We start from the raw sequence: 16,225 nt of genomic DNA, 5'->3' as shown, positions 1-16,225 counted from the left end.
GAGCTATGTCAATATCACCCATGAGGACATAGAGAAGAAAAACAATTTATATAAATTGCAGTACAACAAAGGGTAGTAATTCAAAATGTGTACCTTTTTATAAATCTTATGCTTGAATTAACCTATAACACATTCGTATAGGTAGGTTAATCCGTCACGCCTGTTAACCGGAAAAGGTGTTGAGGGTATTGGGGACAGATACGAGCACTAATCAAGACTTTGGGTGCCATGTTACGGGAATTCAGCTCATGCACAGAACTATGCGCAGGAAACCAGGACTTCAGTGTATTGTGGTGTACCAAAAATGCACCTCAGTGCCCAGAACCCCTATCCGACTAGCAACAGTGTCTCATTCATTCTCCGTACTAAAGTGAAGCTACCAATGAACAAGCGACTTTGGGACCTCTCAGGAATAGTGGGAATCAAGAACACTCTTTTGTTTTTATTCTCATAAATGTCCACAACGTGAGCAATCAGAGACACTGTATAGTTTAAAATGTTTATTTCAACTACGTGCTCTAAGATGCAGTATCTTTGCTAACATAAGTAAAAAGATGCATAAAATCAATACAATCAACATTGTTACAATTCCATAAAATACAAAGGGAGAAATCATATTATAATGGTCTATAGCGCCTTGTGTACCACCCTCCCCTTGATAGGAGCTAGGTATTATAATAATAGAAGATCTCTAGGTTAAAACCGGGAAACCCATACCTCCAAAGTCAGGTGAAGTGAATCACATCCCAGATCAGCACAGCTCTTTGTCGATTGAAAGGTTTTTTCCAAGTGCTAAACTCATGCATGCAGTGCAATATTAAAAGCACCTGAGTTTTAGAAATGAGCAGCTGTGTTTGTGTTGTGTCTAGAGCGTGGGCCGATCAACCTGCATCAACAGCATACATTGTTATTTTAACCTTGAACACTTTGTGTAGACTTGAGGTCGCAGTGTGAGTCTAGAGATATGAAAAACAGACCGTTCTCATGTGAAGGAAAAGCAAGCAGTTTGTCTTTATAAAAACAGAGATGTTGTGTCATGTGCAAAAGCAGCAAAATGGCGTTTTCACAACTAACTCACTTATGCTAATATAGCAATATGTGCAGGCAGAATCATTGTGATGTATTCCTATAGGTTCTGTATCGATCCCCCTATTCCTGACCCTATTCTGGTTAACAAGTTAACTAGCAGCCATCCCATGAGGCAGAAAACCCCCATGATGCAGGAACCGTTATCTGATAAAGCCACACTACGGCACAGGAACGTGTTATCTGATTAGGTCATAACGCTTGCCATCTAATTAGACAAGCGATATTCCTCCAGCCCCTGATAAGGCATACGGAGTTCTCAAAAAATCAAACCTATGACAGACCTGGGAAAAACCCTGCGGCCATTGTTTTGATTTCACCGAGAACTTCAGCAAAAGAATGTGCTAACGACCAGGTCGTATGACATCCTTATTGACGTATCTATGTCCATCCTTACGTCAATCTCGGCACCTTAAAGGTATAAATATTACCGATATTGCCCTATGCAAACACACGCGGTGGGGACGAGATCGGAGCAGCCAGACTTGCCGAAGCCCAGAGCAGAGCAGACCCCGCTGGCGCAGCCCCGCCTTCCTGACGCGCTGAGAACGAGAAGCTGCCTTTTCTCCTGCCGAGAAATCCAGCTCCTTGAGACCCTACGGGTGAGTAGTGCGCTCTAGAAATGTCTTGATTGATTGATTGATTGAGCTCTGGCGCTTCCGGGTAGCCCTCGCAGGCAGCCTGGAATATCGAGACCAGAGACGAGAGATACCATCCCTCATTCATCCTAGATTCCAGGTACAGAACTGAATAACCCCTTGCAGAGAATTCTTTAGTCAGTCACTTGGCAAAACAAACTTAACTTAAACTGTAACTTTCTATTCCCGCCCACGTATTAGGCTTAGGTCAGGTACACGGGGTAGGCGTAGTTAGAAACACCAGTTGAGTACGATTAGTCAAATGTATATGTGTATGTATTCATTTTATTCATTTTAAACCTTCATATGGCTCAGAAACCATATCAATGTTTTTACAGTATTATTTTATACTTCTGCTTTTAATGTATGCACTTTACTTAACCATAAGTATTGCAATAAAATCGATCCATTTCTCTTGTATGAGAAAAGAGACTGATCAATAAATAACATCTTTTATTGAACACGCCCGTCTCTTCCTTTTCTCTACAATCTGGTGAGACTAAGAATGCACGTACTGACTGAGTAAAATAAATTGCCTTTTGTTCACACGACTCTAGAGATACACTCTTGATTAGGGGAGAGCAAAGTTGTCATGTTCTATGGTTGTCAGAAACTAAATCCCTTCTTGTCTATCCAGGGAGGTTCAACTCCTCCTTGCCTATTCGAGAAAGTTTCTAGTGAACTCTGAGCTAGCTGGCAAACCCAAAACTTTAAGTCTAATATCGACAGTAGTAGACCTAGTTAACGTCTGGTCTAGGCCTATACTATTGAAGGTATTATTCCAATGCGCAGAGCCTATTGGGATAATAGGAACTACACTACATCATATTCATCCCTACACTTTCATAGGTGGCATGAACTGGAACACTTGGATGTTTTTCTTTGTAACTCTTCATTGCCAAATAAAAACTACCAGTGTTTCTTTTCTTTTATTCCTCATTGTGCTAGTCTCCCAGTGGATTTCCTGTTATATCACGTTGTTTTTTCTATGTGTACCGAAGTGAACAATCACTGGGAACAGACACTTTCAATATTCTACAAATCTTTGGTTTTCTTCATTTCTTCTAGTCGAGTCTTCATTCATCTGGTATTTGAATAACTAACATAATTATATACTTGTTCCTGTAATTCCTTCATCTCACAATAACTGCACTGTTCTGCCCCTGTCTATGTCCTCAGATGAGTCAATATTATTGTTAATGTTCTTAAGTTCTTTTTGAATTCACTGCATCTCTGGGATTATTTCTAAGTGAGTTAAATGAAGGTGTGTTTACGCTGAGGCTATGTAGGATCAGAAATTGACAAAAGCTCGTCACACTTTTAGAGCAATTGTAAGGTTTACCCCAGGTGTGTTTGCAATTGACAAAATCACTTCTGACATTCATTGCAATGCTCTTTTTTACTCTGTGTATGTTAGTTGATGTATCCGTAGGTTTAATAACTGACAGAAGATATTCACACATTCGCTGCACCTGAATGGATTTTTCTCTGTGAGCATTAACTGATGAATCCTTAGTGCGGAAGATGCACTAAAGGTACTTCTACACTCACTACAGTCGTACGGTATTTACAGAGTGAGTGCAAGCTGATGTCTACATAGGCTTGACAATTGACTACATTTGTTCACACATTTATTGCACTTGAAGGCTTTTCTTCTGCGTGTGTTCGCTGATGCCTGTTTAGGATTGATAATGGACTTCAGCTTTTCAAGCATTCATGGCATTTAAACGATTTGTTTCCCCTTTGTGAGCTCGCTGATGATTTCTTAATGCTGAAGAGTAAGTAAAACTACTTCCACATTCACTGCAATTGTATGGTTTTTCCCCTGTGTGTGTTCGCTGATGTCTCCGGAGGCTTGTTAACTGACTGAAGCTCTTTACACATTCACTGCAATGGTATGGTTTTTCCCCTGTGTGTGTTCGCTGATGTGTTTGGAGATGTGCTAACCGACTGAAGCTCTGCACACATTCACTGCAATGGTATGGTTTTTCCCCAGTGTGTATTCGCTGATGTCTCCGGAGGCCTGTTAACAGACTGAAGCTCTTTACACATTCACCGCACTGGTATGGTTTTTCCCCTGTGTGTGTTCGCTGATGTGATTGGAGTTCTGCTAACGTACTGAAACTCTTCACACATTCACTGCAATGGTATAGTTTTCCCCCTGTGTGTATTCTCTGATGTCTGTGGAGCTGTGAAATTTGATTGAAGCTCTTTACACATTCCTTACAATGGTATGGTTTTTCTCCCGTGTGTGTGCGCTGATGTGTATGGAGGCTTGATAATTGACTGAAGCTCTTCACACATTCACTGCAATGGTAAGGTTTTTCCCCTGTGTGTGTTCGCTGATGTGTTTGGAGTTTTGCTAACGTACTGAAACTCTTCACACATTCACTGCAATGGTATGGTTTTTCCCCAGTGTGTATTCGCTGATGTATCTGGAGGTTTGATAATTGACTGAAGCTCTTTACACATTCACTGCACTGGTATGGTTTTTCCCCTGTGTGTATTCTCTGATGTGTGCGGAGACATGTAATTTGACTGAAGCTCTTCACACATTCACTGCAATGGTATGGTTTTTCCCCTCTGTGTGTTCGCTGATGTGTTTGGAGTTTTGCTAGCGTACTGAAACTCTTCACACATCCCTTGCAATGGTATGATTTTTCCCCTGTGTGTATTCTCTGATGTGTTTGGAGTTCTGCTAACATACTGAAACTCTTCACACATTTCTTGCAATGATATGGTTTTTCCCCTGTGTGTATTTTCTGATGTCTATGGAGGTTTGATAATTGACTGAAACTCTTCACACATTTCTTGCAATGGTATGGTTTTTCCCCTGTGTGTATTTTCTGATGTCTATGGAGGTCTGATAGATGACTGAAGCTCTTTACACATTCAGTGCAATGGTATGGTTTTTCCCCTGTGTGTATTCTTTGATGTCTTTGGAGGAGTGATAACCAACTGAAGCTCTGCACACATTCATTGCAATGGTATGGTTTTTCCCCTGTGTGTATTTGCTGATGCTCTTTTATGGTTTCTAATTGGCTAAAGTTCTTGACATATTCAGTGGAATTGCACGATTTTTCTCCTGACCGTGTTTCCTGAAGGGTCAGCATAGTTCATAAACTACTTGCGTTATTTTCACATTGACTGTATGCGTGTTATATTTTGGACGCGTGATTTCCGATTTAAAAATAAAAATACAAGACTCACTAAATACCTGCCACATTCATAATATCAGTAAGGCTTCCTTGAGGGTGATTGCATCTTTAGATTGGATAATGGCTTTGCATGCTTGCGGGTAAAGCCTAATCTTCCTTCCGGCAGGTGCAAATTGGGACAATACTCTGTACTTCAGAGAGGAGAACTCCGCTTTCCTTTAGCCTTCAGTGGTTAGGCTCCACTTCGTTGTGCTTTTCCCTGGTGCCTGAGGTTTGGCTAGAAAGAGTTAACAATACACCTAGAGCACTGAATGGTGGTCTGTTGCCAATTTAGATAGCGAAGCACTGCTCTAGCCATATCATGATGGTGAAGCGACTCGTAATGTGTACAGCTACTCCAAAGAGTGTCCCGCGGCAAAGCACAGGTCAGAAAAGAAAGTAAATCAGTTTGTTTCAAACATGGACAAAAAGCCAAGATTTCAACCTTTTTTAAACATTATCATGATACTAACAGCTCAAAGCTGAGGAGGGAGTTTGTTCCAAGCTATGGATCCCAAATAGACACAAGACCTTCCTCCAACTCTCATACCGGCCTCATGATCAAAGCTGGTGTTGGACGCTTGTTTATACAGCAGGTGGTTTGTCAGTTTTGTTGTCTTGGTTTTGTTGTGGTCATTTCTTCGTCTTGGGGTGTCGAGGTGCAGATCTCAGACTCGGACACTCACTGAATTGCCTTTGACTTCGTCTTCCTGGATCTGTCCTCTGCCTCTGATTGCACTGATGTTTTTGGAGCTCCTTATTTTTGATAATTTTTGCAGGTTTGATGTGTTATCTTCATTATTCATAATCAATCCTTGCATTTAAGGCTTATTCTCTGTTGGATGTAAAGAAATGTAATATTACTAAATGCAAATGTAATAGAATGTGAATACACAATATTTAACCAGCTGGATAAGACATCTCTTCTCTACCATATTTGAAATTTAGTGAGGAACATTTTACCATACATGGATATTTCATTAAAACTGTGGTTGAACATGTCACATTGTATTTACTTCTGAAAAGATAGTGATTTACCATTATTCACTGAGTAACTTACTAAAGAAAGGGCAGCCACAGAGCACTCGTGCTACAGGTAGAGTTTTAGGCAGATATACATGGACAAGATTTCATTTAAACAGAACAGATTGTGGAAAAAGAGAGGAATCAGGAAGCGCTGCCGTTAATTCAGTTTCAGGAAGTATCTACCTTAGGTAGCTCTTCAGGAAGTGTATAACAAAGGTAACTCTTCAGGAAGTGTATAGCAAAGGTAACTCTTCAGGAAGTATACATGACAAAGGTAACTCTTCAGGAATTATTTAACCAAGGTAACTCTTCAGGAAGTGTACAACAAAGGTAACTCTTCAGGAAGTGTATAACAAAGGTAACTCTTCAGGAATTATTTAACCAAGGTAACTCTTCAGGAAGTGTACAACAAAGGTAACTCTTCAGGAAGTATTTAACCAAGGTAACTCTTTAGGAAGTGAATAACAAAGGTAACTCTTCAGGAAGTGTATAGCAAAGGTAACTCTTCAGGAAGTATACATGACAAAGGTAACTCTTCAGGAATTATTTAAGCAAGGTAACTCTTCAGGAAGTGTATAACAAAGGTAACTCTTCAGGAATTATTTAACCAAGGTAACTCTTCAGGAAGTGTATAACAAAGGTAACTCTTCAGGAAGTGTATAGCAAAGGTAACTCTTCAGGAAGTATACATGACAAAGGTAACTCTTCAGGAATTATTTAACCAAGGTAACTCTTCAGGAAGTGTACAACAAAGGTAACTCTTCAGGAAGTGTATAACAAAGGTAACTCTTCAGGAATTATTTAATCAAGGTAACTCTTCAGGAAGTGTACAACAAAGGTAACTCTTCAGGAAGTATTTAACCAAGGTAACTCTTCAGGAAGTGAATAACAAAGGTAACTCTTCAGGAAGTGTATAGCAAAGGTAACTCTTCAGGAAGTATACATGACAAAGGTAGCTCTTTAGGAAGTATATATGACAAAGGTAACTCCAGACACCTTTTTCCACAATGCTTTCCTGTTCACACTGGATCAGTTCAAATGCCAACTCCCGCCTTTACCTTGCAGCTTATTAAGAGTCTTTCTATGAGTGCGACTGCCCTCATGATCGCCGTACTCACGGTTGCGGTCAAACTGCCACCATCCAGGCGGACTGACTGCCGTATTATGAGTGTGGTGGTGAGACCGCCCCCCCCCCCCACCAGGATCAAGGATCCCGCTGTGGAGGCGGTCTGCAAACACCCTGAATATGTTGGCAGTGCCGATGCCGTCATCGCCGAGCATATTACAGTCTGCATATCCACCGCCCTTTTCATGGCGGGGACTCTACCATGAAAAGGATAAAGGACATGCAGGTAAGGGGGCCCTCACAGGGCCCTGGCCGATTCTGCTCCTGGGGTTGCATGCAGGGGGCACATGCTGTGCCATCCCATGGAATGGCACCCTTGTTCCTGCACAGTGTGGCATGCATGACATGGTACAGGAACGTACTGCAGGCACTTTTAAGGTGGTGGTATGCTGTTAAGGCTCTCAAATGAGCCTAATACAGCCGCCGCGAGACCGCTGCTGCACCGCCCACCCACCATGGATTAGGTCATAATCCGGCGGCGGGCTCTCAATGGGCTTGGCAGTCTGCCTGGTACCTCCGCTGTGGTAGTCCCATTGGAAGACCGCCACACTCGTAATAAAGCCCTACGTCACCTTCAACACATTTTACAGCCCTCCGGGCTCAAGCACTTCTGGATCCTTCTAACCTGGAAGACTGGAGCATTATCCCGAGTTGAGGTGGATTTTCTATCAGCGTAATATATATCCATCTCCCTTGAACTATTGACTGATTCTGCCCTGAAAGACAACTTAAAAAATTAGTCTTTAGTTCTTCCTAAAGTAGATAAAGTTAAGATCCTGTTGTATTTCAATCAGCAGCTCCTTCCAGAGCTTTCTGTGAAACAGAATGAGGGGTTAATTCTAATGGCCCGTCTTTATATTGCGCACACAGATATGGCAAACAAACATTAAATCATGACATTTATTATTCAACGATATCAGTCATTTAATCCTTATATAGAATCCATCACAACCAATAAATTATCTGAAATATCAAGCATCCAACAGATGTGTGCATATTAATAATTGCTTTCCATGTTCCTGTTTTCCATGATATTTGACTTATTGTGGTCTGTCTGAAGGCCAGGATGCTACTTTGAAACTCGACAGGGCTTTGGTAGAGCGAAAGGGGATGTCGATTGTTCACAGGTGAAGTCACATTCCTCCATTCCCATATTTCTTTTATCCAGGTTTACCTCATTCCATGTCCTTCAGCTCCCCTACTCCCCTCGGTCTGTGTACTCACTCTTCAGGGTTCCTTGTTAGCTTTGGCAGGGGGGCACGCTTGAAGCATGCACACAGCAGATGGAGATAATGGCCTGATAGTGAAGAGGCCGTGGTTGTCAGTACACTGATCACAAGCTTCATTTAAGAAGCTCACCTGGGAGGTACTAACTGAGAAGGTGCACAGGAAGGGGCCTATTAGCTATAAACAGAGAGAGTGCACAGGTGGGTGCTAGTGAGGTATAAACAGATGAGGTACACATATAGGTGCTTATGAGGTATAAACAGATGAGGTGCACATATAGGTACCTGTGAGGTACAAACAGAGCAGGTGCACAGGAAGGTGCTAATGAGGTATAAGCAGAGGAAGTGAACAGGTAGGTGCTTCAGTGACTCTGGGACTATATCTGCTTCTAGACCCTCTTCCTATAACGCTGGCTCCTGCTCCTTTTACAACACTTGCTGCAGACAAGGGGCCTGATTTAGAGTTTATCCGACAGGTTATTGCCTCAAACATGACAGATCATGATCGCTTTATTACAATTGCCACAGAATATAATGCATTTTTAATAGGGTAGACAGGACACCTGCCTCATTTATGACAGAATAAACCATCCACCTGAATATAAATCGGGCCCTTGGCGGACATTGTGTCCAGTGTCTTCTCAGTGTTGGAAAGAATGCATTGCATCAACGGCACAGTATTATCTCACCACTGCTGTGACTCGCAGTCATAAGGCCATTATGAATGGCCTAAGATGTGTGCCAGAATGCCTGTGAATAGTTAAGCATGAGCGTTTAGGAGGGAGATGGGTCTGTATGATGAGCAGGACTAGGGGGTTTTCCAGGGCCTGTGAATAACCATCTTTACTGTCTCTATCTTGGTGTCAGTGGGCTTGTCTGTGTCCCCAGATGAGTTGTTTTGCAGCTTATCTTATTTATGCTCAAAGAGTTGGAGCTTTTAGGACTAAGCAGCTCTTTCAACAATGTTTGAAAACAAAACTAGTCAGATGATCGCCACCAGGTGTACATGTTTTGCATGTGTAGAATCACACACTAGTAAATGCAGCGCACGCATGCTTCACCTCGTCAGTTTGTGAATGAACCCTAACTTGTGAGTAAGTGAAAATTCACAGACGCCAATCTGACTCTTTCTGACACTTAGAGTTTCACTTCAACAAAATGCTGCAGTAACTCTCCATCCAGGGTAGGAAGAGAAATGGATCACCCTCTAAAAGTGGTGGCGAGTAGTGCTATACGGTACATTGCACCATTTATGCGAGAAAAACTGGGGAAATGGTACAAGGCACTGGGAAAATGGCATGTGATGACAATGTGGCATGACCTTCCCAATACACGTGCTTTTACACTTTTTTTGGGCTCTCTGTGTCCAGTTTATCAAGGCTCAGGGTCTAGTTTCAAGTCAAGAGATAGTGCAGGATTAGACTAATTATAATGTCATACATTCCAACAAATGCCTTTACCACGTATGCCTTTACCACGTAACACCTTTACCACGCAAGTCTTTACCATGCATATGCCTTAACCACGTAACACCTTTACCACGCAAGTCTTTACCATGCATATGCCTTGACCACGCATAATGATTTACAACAATGGCCCTGCCATAAACCACCTCAAAATGACTTTATCCAAAGGACGATCAGCCGTACTCTCACTCGGTGTGCCACGAATACGACAAATCATTGTCCAAGTGCTCACTACTGTTTTATTCATTCTATAATGCAGCAAAACCCAACACATGATGCCTACGCATTTCGGCTCACGCCTTCAACCGAGCAACCCAGTGTACCACAACCACAGTGTTATTAAAACAAACATCACATGAACACTACACATTTACGGTCTCCACCTAATCACCTATTACACGTTTAGTGATATACTGCTCCAATTCCCCTTCTAATTCCTCATTTCGCCCACATTGTCACACAGAAATGTTGGCAGTTTTCAGTGTTAAAGTAAAAAGATTCTCTATATTTCCAGATTTCATATTTATGGTGGGGCAGATATCTGCTTTTACCAGCCCCATTTGAACTAAAGAGATTATACGTAATGAGGCTTACACGCTGGCTGACCTCCAGACTGTCCTGGGGCTTGTCTTTATGGCTGCTCCACCTTCAATTCTCTGTGGTTCGCAAGTAACGTTCCCCAACGAACAGGGCTCTTAACACCTTAATATCTCGGTGGGATGGTGTACTTGCTTGCAGCACATACAGGAGATCACCATATCTAATTAAGTTGGCCAAACTTTATGACAAGGCCTAGAACACAAGCAAAGGTAATGCGCTGGGCAGCTTCCCGTACTTAGCTGTGTTCACATTCAGCCCTGTTAGGCACTGCCATGCTCCCCGATGGAACTTCCCGCCACTGACGGGCTGATAATCATTTCCAACTCTAAAGCAGATGTATTTCACGAATAGAACAATATCCAACGAGTCGTCACTCTTTCATACAGCATCCCTCTCGCAAATAACATTTGTTCTCCAGCAAGGCTAGGTTACAGCAGTAGCCAGTGTGTCAGGGGCTCTAGTCCAAGAAAGACATTCCCTCTTTGACCCATGTGAAACTGTGAAATACAGCAATAATTAGGAGTTCAGTGGGCCCTGGTGCCACTGCGCCTGCTGCGCAAATGGAAGCTACGCCTCTAGTTTGAAAGTAGGAATGGAGGAAAAACAATCCGTGTTTGGGATAAATGTCATTACATAGAAAATTGCGGGTGTGCTCATGTCATTTAATATGTTTTTTAAATTGTAAGGCAGGCTTGTGGAATACCTCATTAAAAGAGGCTTTCATTCTTCTACGGCAGAAAAGGGTGTACCTACAAAGAAATACACATACAAAGGTGGAGAAGTGTGGCTCACTGGTTAGAGGAGGCAGACCCTGATGCAGAGGTCGGACCCGGGACCAGGGTTCAATTCCCGATGCGGCAGGGTCTTGAGCTCAAAATATCCACGGACTCGATAATTCTCGCCTCAGTGCCTACTCGAATCATGGGTTCACACTCTGCAACTCTGGGCAATAGCTTGCTTAATCTCCACTAAGGCCCCAGTGCGATGGGATGCCTGGTCTTCACCTTGGGGATGCCCAGTAGGGGTTATCTCGCAGGGAAAGCCAGGACGGGTTCCCAAAGCAAGCGCTAAGAGACCTGTCGGTGATTTGGCGCTATATAAATCGAAATTAACATAACATAACATAACAAACACACACACAAAATATGAACACACAGATAAGTACCACTATACCGAATTCTGTGGAATTGATCAAAAACTCTGTGAATTCTGCTCCGCAACTCCATTCCATCTCACCACAATTAAGAAAACAGAATCCTCACATACCCTTGGGAAAACGACAAGTAACATTATCACATGCTAAAATGCATATAATCATCTAACAAAAGTGAAAATAAAAATACAGCAAGCAGTGAGAGACGTGATGATTCTGGGGTCCTTCCTAACCTAGGGAAAGGACCAAGAAGAATCCTTGAACACAAACAGCACACAATGCTGACATGATTTGGTGGTGGTCCCATCCTCCTAGGACCACCCCAAGCACAGGTATGGGCAAAAATACAATCCCAACCAAAGGCCCTGCAAAGCATTATGGGACGAAATTCTAGAGTGCAGTGATTATTATAGTATCCAATAGCAAAACCCTCCTCAGGGGTAGGCTCTCCGGCTCAGCTGAGAGCTAATACAATAATATTCACTAAACTCTAGAATCTTGCCCCAGAATGCGCCGCTTTCGGCAAGCAAGAGCATTTTTTTCTGCTCTCGCTTGCTAGAACTGGAACACAGTTTTCTGTGGCTTGGCCGGAGCGGTATAGCTCCCGCCAAGCCACAACAAACAGCTATGTCCCACGGGTGGCCAGGGAAATAGCAGGGGTCTGCCCTAGGGGTGCCCAGGGCCATTATTGGCTGAAGGTTCTTCATATTTTCCCCAGGGCTGCGGAGGGGCCATGTGACCCCCGCAATACATTTAACAAAAAAGAGGTGGCAGTCCCTCGGGGTGCATGGGGGTCTGTGTGGCCCCCACACATCAATTAAAATTAGACCCCTGGAGAGGTGGTCCCTGGGTCTCCGGGAAGATCATGCAGGCCCCCCCTTCCAAATTGACAAAAGGCCGAGGGAGTTGGCATTCCCCGGGGTCGCAGGGGTTTTTTGTGCCCCCGCATTATTTAAAATTAAAGCCCTGAGAAGGTGGCAGCCCACAGGGTGGAGGAAGGGGGGTCCGCGCAACCCATGCTTTGTGTAAAGAGAAAGCCCCAGGGAGGTGGCGGACACCGGGGCACGTGGGGAGTCAAAGAGCCCCCCCAATTATAATTAAATAAGCACCGGGGAGGTGGTGATTCCTGGGCAGTGGAAGAGGCTGTACAGGGCTCGACAAATTCACTCGCCTGCTCGCATTTGCGAGGGAGAATTGATTAGGACAAGCTATTTTTAGGTCCCACTCTCCCTTTCTGGCGAGTAGGAAGACAAACTAACTTTTGTACTCTGTCTTTGAAAACGGAGCAAAAGTGCCAAGATAACATGATTTAAAGGCATTTTTATTGCTGACAAAGGGAATGAGCAATAAAGATGACTTTAAATCTTGTTATCTTGTCACTTTTGCTCTGTTTTCAGAGATGGAGGTCAAGTAGGTTAAAGTTAGGTCGAGGGGATTTTCCAAGGTACTAGATCTGCAGGACTAGTACAACTTTTCAGATTTTTCGAGCCCTGCTGTGCGAGCCTCTCCCACTTTCATTTTTAAAGAAGCCCCGGGTAGGTGATGGCCCCTAGGGCAATATTCAGCTTCATGGGGGGGACCTGTGTTCGCCTCACTCTATTATTTTTAGAAATGCCCTCAGGACCTGGCCCACTTGGGGCCAACACAGGAGACCACGCTAGGTTTAACAACAAAAAAGTTGGCAGGCATCGAATCCTGCCGAAATAATTTTTTTTTGCATGCTTTTTTTGGCCATGCGAGGTCTTTGTGGGACTCCCCCGAAGAGACCCAGTGGGGTCAGGGTGTTTCTACCCAACCCCCTTTTCTTTTTTTAATGGTTTTTTCTGTGAGTTGATTCAAACAGAGTCACAAGACGGCTTCCAACACTTCCTCGTTTGAAGTGTTGGTAGCCAATCAGATCAAGGTATGAGATTGGGAGGGGTTGCGGGTGCTCCGTGTCCCAAGGTATTTCTGTAAATAACTCTGCAACTACTGTACAGATTTAAAGAAATCACAAAAAGGCACTTCCCAGAATCAACATCCATTTTCCTGACAAATCTGGTGTCATTCTGTTAAGCAGGTCAGGGCTGTAGACATGCCAACATTTCCTATGGAAATTAACATGGGGAAAAAGCGTTTTGGGACCCCCCTTTTTTCTAAGACAGATCACCCCGAAAAAAGACAGCAGCTAAAGTGAGTTGCAAACTACTTTTAGAAATTTCACGAGTATTCGTCAAATGACACCAAAGTTATTGGCAAATGAAAAAACGCTCTTCCTATGTAAACTACATCCTAACTAAAACTGATGTAGCTGATATTTTATGATACCAAAAGCCTTTTGCTTTAAGGCCTGTAGCTTTCTTTAATCTACTTAAAATTGACACCAGCAAGAATGCATAAAAGGTCACACGTTCCATATTCTGTGTCAGCCAGCTGCAACGTGCAAAGCAACACAAGGCTTTCCGAGAAATACGTGTGCCAGCTTCCAGCCAGCTATTGCAGAAACAGCACATTTCCTATCTGTGTCAACGTGACCTGACCGGTCACGTCCGTGCCATGCCCACATATACCAGAAACAGATATTTCACCTCTATGGAAATACCCCAAATCTGCTTTTGTTGATGACACGTGCCGATGACACGAGGGCAGCAACACCAGATCATAGACGTATTTCGGTCCTTAGAAGGTATCACACCAGAATTAGCCTTCACTGATTGGTCCAGCAGGACCTAGTCTGATCGGTGTTACGTATTTTGTGATGCCCATCCTCGAGGGCTTGTATCTATAAAATGTCTCTGCACTGTCATACCAATTGGGCACTCAGTAAGCTTTGCTGAGGTCTCCGTGCTGCATGTTTATTTTGCATTCTGATTGGGTTCCAAATAAATCTTGCAAACGTGTGTGCTGAGAGAGAATTATTTCTGTGTCATTTTATTATCCTTTATTATTTCAGCTTCAACATTTGGTGAAGAATGCGGTCCCATCACAACTGACTGGCTCCATTGACGGACACTGGTGCTTGGCCTCTTCTGCACCCTCTGAGAGAGGGGATTTGAGGTGATAACGTTCTGTTTATTTATCTCTCTCCGATCTCTCTGGTTGCTGGAGCGTCGATACAGGTGGATGCTCTCGTTGTTGCCTCTCTGTTGTCTTTGGGGTGATTCTGCTCTTTTCCCTCTCAGCACGCTTGTGTTGTTTCTGCCTCTTGTTCTTGGCTTCCTATGTCTGGGCCAGTGTGTTTATGTCCTGGGGATATTTACACTGCTTGTTTTCCCGACTCCATGTCTTTCATGGTCCCTTTTATGGTCACGTTCTTCGTTCTCCTGTTATTGGTTTTCATGGTCTATTTTTGCTTCTGCCATCACAAGGCCCAGGAAGTCAATACTGTTTAGCCATTTATCTCGCTTTCTGTAATATTGACTTTTCTTCGATTCTGCGCCACGGGCGTGTGTTCACCTTTGTCATTGCTGCCTACTGTCCGCTGCCTTTTCTCACGTACAATTTTTTTCTTGTCCTGGAGGGTCTGGCCCAGGTCTCAGACATTCCCTGGCTGGTGACGGCAAGTTTCAGCAGGATTCCTGGCCGGCAGTAACTCTTTGCCACACTGACATTACTTATGCCAGATCCCCTGTTGCTCAGTGAACTAATAAGACTGATTTTTCATGACATTTCCTCTCCAACGCGTTTGGCACAAGTACCTGAGCAAGAATTAACAAATGTATGTTTTGACTTTCAACTTTCTGCCATTTTTGCTATGGAGGACACTGGTTCTAGCCTTATCCAAGACCTGGAACATTCCCCATTGTGCCGTTTTTGCAATAGAGAACATTGGTCCTAGACCTATCCGAGACATTGAATAGAACAGGAAAACAGTGGGTAAAATACCTGGCTCTAAGGGTTAGTTAGCATAGCGCCAAGAGGAAGAAGAACAAAATTATGGCCTATTCACCAGCCCGAGTGGACCATTGAATAAACTTAGGGCTCCTTCACAAGAAGATTAAAAAGCATAGGGAAGGGACAGGTTTGTTCTGGAGCCATGCCATCCACTGAACCACACACATGTAACTGGAAAGCAGTGGTCCTTGCAATATTATTACCGGCACCAGCAATACTAGTGACAACGATGATTATAGTCTATTCTGCAGATCTTGAGATACCGCATCTTAATGGAAGAGTGGGAAATGAACCAACGAAATCCCCAAAGGATTATGAACTGAATATGACTGACTATGACCACAAAGAATGCTGAAATGGGGGTGGATGTGAATAAAGGGGATCAAGGAGGATTGTGGGAAACATATGAAGGAAATCAATACATTGAAATGCTAAAGCCATATGTAACAATTTTAAATATATCTGATTGCTATGTTTGCACACATCTGCCCACAGATGCCACACATAGTTTAAAGTACCACGTACAGCCAGTATCCAAGTATGTAGGCTGTGTCTTAATGCGCGACATGCTACTAAGCCAACACAGCATGTCTGTGTAGGTGTCGGTAGGTGTGACTGTATTTGAAGTACTGGCCCCTCCTAGCGATAGCAAGCAAGCAACAGACTCTCCTCTCATACCTAAAAGGGTCCCTTGCACAAATATGCAGCCGACTGGCTCAGGGTCATCAGGGATTGTTCGACTGTGAAGACAGGATAAACAGGATAAAAGGTATACAACCAGCAAAGACAGTTCAACAGATATATATGGGCACCAGCAGCTGTAACCACACCATG

General features: G+C 43.4%; 1 protein-coding gene across 2 annotated transcripts in view; it reads right to left on the bottom strand.

Moving 5' to 3' along the window:
• Nucleotides 1-495: 495 nt before the first annotated feature.
• Nucleotides 496-16,225, bottom strand: part of LOC144805418 (uncharacterized) — a 247,694-nt gene continuing 231,964 nt past the window's right edge. For both annotated transcript variants that reach the window (XM_078671976.1, XM_078671977.1), the window contains one exon: nucleotides 496-5,756. In XM_078671976.1, the coding sequence (XP_078528102.1) occupies nucleotides 3,431-4,837 (1,407 nt within the window). In that variant the 5' untranslated portion in view covers nucleotides 4,838-5,756 and the 3' untranslated portion in view covers nucleotides 496-3,430. The remainder of the gene's footprint in view (nucleotides 5,757-16,225) is intronic.

The sequence above is a fragment of the Lissotriton helveticus genome, assembly GCF_964261635.1.
Source record: "Lissotriton helveticus chromosome 1_1 unlocalized genomic scaffold, aLisHel1.1 SUPER_1_unloc_1, whole genome shotgun sequence".
Classification (NCBI taxonomy): domain Eukaryota; kingdom Metazoa; phylum Chordata; class Amphibia; order Caudata; family Salamandridae; genus Lissotriton; species Lissotriton helveticus.
This window is presented reverse-complemented; position numbering and strand designations above follow the sequence as displayed.